The sequence below is a fragment of the Cicer arietinum genome, chromosome 5 (assembly GCF_000331145.2).
Source record: "Cicer arietinum cultivar CDC Frontier isolate Library 1 chromosome 5, Cicar.CDCFrontier_v2.0, whole genome shotgun sequence".
NCBI classification, from domain to species: Eukaryota; Viridiplantae; Streptophyta; class Magnoliopsida; order Fabales; family Fabaceae; genus Cicer; species Cicer arietinum.
The window spans coordinates 44,861,045-44,865,924 of record NC_021164.2 but is presented as its reverse complement, the minus strand read 5'-3'; the positions used below and the strand labels follow the sequence as shown (position 1 = coordinate 44,865,924).

Below are 4,880 nucleotides of genomic sequence, written 5' to 3'. Positions count from 1 at the left end.
GCCAAAAACCTCGAAGTACTCAGATTAGAGGAATTAATTGGAACCTTGTGAGCACATGAGGTGCTACTGATAGAAGACAAACCAACAAAGAAAGGCAAAACAATTGCCTTAAAATCCTTTCAAGAAAATGTGCCACCACAATCAGAAGAGGAAATAAAGGAATTTGGACAGGAAGAAGCAGATGGAGAAATAGCTATTCTTACAAGAAAAAATCCCAAGAATGATGAGAATAAGGGAGCAGATCAAAAATGGATTTCCAAATAAGAAAGAAAATCTCAAAACGGAGGAAGATAAGAGCCAAATTACATGTTTTGGATGCAATAAACAAAGACATTACAAAGCTGAATGTCCCTTGAACAAAAGAGCACCAAAGAAATTCCCTTTCAAAAAAAAAAATCAATGATGGTGACTTGGGATGATTCTGATGATTCGGATTTAGAGGAAACAGAAGAAGCCAACATATGCTTGATGGCAAACACAGATGAAACTGAGGTAATAAACTTTGAACACTGCATCTTATGTGAACAAATGAGAAAGGAATTTGATAACTTGCTAAATGACTCAAATCTTCTTACCCAAAAATGCACCTCTTTAAATGAAAAGTTTTACAAAGAAAAAGAGGAAAAAGAAAAAACTCAGATTATGAATGACGGACTTAAAAAAATCATTCAAAATATGAAAAAATCACAAATTAAAATTTTTGATGACGAAAGACAAGAAAGTCAAGAATGTTCTTCAACACAAAAGGAGAACGTTCTCCTTAAATCTGAAGTTGAACTTCGTAAAAATGATATGTCTAAATTCATTAAAGCAACTGAAACTTTTCAAAGAATCATGGGATCTCAAATGAGAATTTTTGATAAAGCTGGTCTTGACTTTGATAAAACACAAAAAAACAAAACTATATGAAAATTTCTTCATACCCGAAAGAAAAGAAGAAAAATGCAAAATCAAATGTTCATATTGCAGTAAAGTTGGACATCTGGAATTTGCATGCTATTTTAAAGAAAAAAGACGAAAAAATCAAGAACAAAAGGAATTTTAAAAGGGAGGAACTTTCGACAGAACCTATCCCAAGAGATTTGAAAATCGGAGAACGTTCTCCAGACAGTTTACAAAAAGGAGAACTTTATGGAACAAACACAGAACTTTCTCCAAAAAGTTTTAAAAAGGGAGAACGTTCTAGAGGCTTATCCAAATCAGTGTCAAAAACAATTAAAACTCATATTTTCAAATCTTTTCCAAGACCAACAACAAGATGTTCTCATTGTTCCAAGTTTAGGCACCTTGAGTCAAATTATTATTTTAAAAAATTAAACTTTAAAACTAACTCCCAAGGACCCAAAGTCAAGTGGATACCTAAAGTCAATATAACACCTTATGTAGGTTGGATGTCAAAATATCAAGAAAAAGCCATGGTTCTTGGACAGTGGCTGCTCAAGACATATGAAGGGAGATAAACGAAGCTTTCCATCCTTCACTAAAACGGATGGAGGACTAGTAACATTTGGGAACAACGATCAAGCCCAAATTAAAGGTAAGGGCACAATAGGCAACAAAAAATCTGCCAAAATTAATGATGTTCAATATGTTGAAAGATTTAAACACAATCTTCTGAGCATTAGCCAACTATGTGATAATGGCTTCGAAGTTGTTTTCAAACCAAACATATGCGAATTCAGAATGGCAAACTCAGGTGAGACTTTATTTTCTGCATCCAAAAGGAAAAATCTCTATGTTCTATATATTGAAGAATTACCAGCTGAATCATGCTTCATGTCCATTAACAAAGATAAATGGATATGGCATAAGTGTGCTGGACATATAAGTATGAAAACTAGTTCAAACTTATCAAAAGTAGATCTGGTTAAAGGACTTCCCAAAATTAACTTTGATAAAGATAAGGTATGTGAAGCTTGTGCAAAAGGAAAATTAGTTAAGTGTAGTTTTCATGCAAAAGATTTTATATCAACTAAGAAACCCCTTGAATTACTTCATATTGATCTTTTTGGTCATATCAAAACCACTAGCCTAGGAGGTATGAAATATGGGTTTGTCATCGTTGACGATTTTTCTCAATACACATGGGTGCTATTTTTAAAACAAAAGGATTATGCCTTTACTTCCTTCAAAACATTATGTAAAAAAATCAAAAATGAAAAAGAATTCAACATAATCTTTGTGAGAAGTGATCATGGAGGGGATTTTATTAATGCATCTTTCAAAATATTTTTTGATGAACTTGATATCTCTCACAATCTATCTTGTGCAAGAACTCCTCAACAAAATAAAGTTTTTGAACGAAAAAATAGAACATTGCAGGAGATGGCAAGAACAATCTTAGAAGAATCGAATGTTGAAAAATATTTTTGGGCTAAAACCATCAACACTTCATGCTACATTTTGAATCGTGTATCAATAAGAAAAATCATAAACAAAACACCCTATGAAATCTGGAAAAATAGAAAGCTCAATATTTCATATTTTTACATCTTTGGATGCTACTGCTACATCTTGAATAACAAAGACAACTTGGTAAAATTTGATGCAAAATCAGACAAAGCGATTTTCTTGGGATATTCAACAGAATCTAAAGGATATCGTGTTTTTAATTTAAAAACCAAAAACTGTTGAAATCAATATGCATATATTATTTGATGAGTTTGATGACATTGATCTAAGAAAAAAGGATGACGAGGAGGAAGAACAATCTAGACAGTCGCAACAGATTGTGCTCCAGGAAAACGAGATTGATAAACAATCTCCATTTTAAACTCCTCCCAAAAGCTGGAAACTAATAGGTGATCATCCACAAAATCAAATAATTGGTGATACAACTGATGGTATTAGAACAAGAATGTCATTTAAGGATGACGTTAACAGCAACATGGCAATGATATTTCAATTAGAACCATAATCCATCAACAAAGCCATAGTTGATCAATCTTGAATTGAAGCAATGAAGGAAAAACTCCTTCAATTTGAAATGAATGAAGTATGGACTCTTGTTCCAGATCCACAAGATCATTCCATCATTAGAACAAGGTGAGTTTTAGAAATAAGCTTGATGAAGAAGGAAAAGTAATTAGAAACAAAGCAAGGTTAGTCGCCCAATGTTATAATCAACAAGTAGGAATAGATTATGATGAAACCTTTGCTCCAGTAGCAAGGTTAGAAGCCATACAAATCCTTCTTGCATATGCATCTCATAAACTCATTAAACTTTTTCAAATGGATGTTAAAAGCGCTTTTTTAAATGAACAAGTTTATGTTCGCCAACCTCCTGACTTTGAAGATTAAAACAAACCAAACCATGTTTTTAAACTCACTAAAGCTTTATATGGTTTGAAACAATCCCCAAGCTTGGTATGAAATATTAAGCTCATTCTTGATCAAAAACGGGTTTTCCCGAGGAAAAATTGACACTACACTTTTCAATAAAACAAACAAAAATGATTTACTCATTGTTCAAGTATATGTTGATGATATCACCTTTAGATCAACAAATCAAAAGATGTGTGACGACTTTTCAAATCTTATGCAAAATGAATTTGAAATGAGCATGACGGGAGAGTTAAGGTATTTTCTTGGATTACAAATTAAGCAACATAAAGATGGAATCTTCATATGTCAAGAAAAATACATAAAGGAATTATTAAAAAAAATATAAGATGAGTAAAGCTAAAATTATGACTACTCCCATGCATCCATCCTCTTCATTAGATAAAGATGAAAACGAAAAATCAATTTCTGAAAAAAGATTTAGGGGAATGATTGGTTCTTTACTCTATTTAACTGCAAGTAGACCAGACATTGTTTTCGCAGTAGGATTGTGTGCTAGGTTTCAATCTGCACCAAAAGAATCTCACTTAATTGCTCTAAAAAGAATTTTTTGCTACCTAGTCGATACTTATGATCTTGGTCTTTTTGTATAGCAAAGGTTCTCACTTTGATCTTGTAGCTTATTGTGATGTGGATTATGCATGAGATAAGACTGAAAGAAAAAGCAAAAGTGAAGTATGTCAGTTCCTAGGAGAAGCCTTCATAAGCTGATCATGCAGAAAGCAAAACACAATTGCTCTATCAACCACTAAAGCAGAATATGTTTCAATAGCAAATTGTTGTTCACAAGTGTTATGGATCAAAAACCAACTGGAAGATTTTTCAGTAAGTTATTCTCATATTCCAATCTATTGTGATAATACTAGCGCTATTAATCTCTCCAAAAATCTCATTCAACATTTCAGATCAAAGCATATTGAAATAAAACACTATTTTATTAGACATTATGTAAATAAAAAGGAAATTGAATTAATCTTTGTTGATACAAAGAATCAGCTTGCTGATATTTTCACGAAACCTCTTGTTGAAGAAAATTTTATTTCAATCAAGGAACGACTGAAAATCATCAAAAATTCCGCTCATAATTATTAAAAATCTGTAACCAGAACAGTATGGTCGTAATAGAGAACGTTCTTCGTTTGCGTGTGCTTTTTCAAAACAGCTCAAGAACATTCTTTGTTCTTTATCTAAAACAGAAAAATTCAAAAGTCAACTTCTAAACACATACTACTGCCACTCATCATAAAGTAACAGCCACTCCACCCATCACTGCCACATCACCTCCAAACATCCTCATTCCCAATAAACGTTTGCTCCATTAATCAAATCCACATGTGTCACTCTCGTTTCCCTCAATAACTACTCAAAAAAAAATTCCAATGTCACTCTCTTTTCACTAAACAATAACTTTACACTTTATGCAAAAAAAAAAAAAAAACGTTTTCTCACTCTTCTTCATCCTTGTCCACGATCAACTCTTTCTAAAAAATGGCACGCACAAAGGCTTCAGCACACAAAAAAAACCCTAATCCCAAAAC

General features: G+C 32.5%; 1 protein-coding gene across 1 annotated transcript; it reads left to right on the top strand.

Moving 5' to 3' along the window:
• The first annotated feature begins 402 nt into the window (after positions 1-402).
• On the top strand, positions 403-3,056 carry LOC140920470 (uncharacterized). The gene is made up of 3 exons (XM_073368751.1): positions 403-492; positions 1,387-1,905; positions 3,015-3,056. The coding sequence occupies exons 1-3, from the start codon at positions 403-405 to the stop codon at positions 3,054-3,056; spliced, it is 651 nt and encodes a 216-aa protein (XP_073224852.1).
• Positions 3,057-4,880: the final 1,824 nt, after the last annotated feature.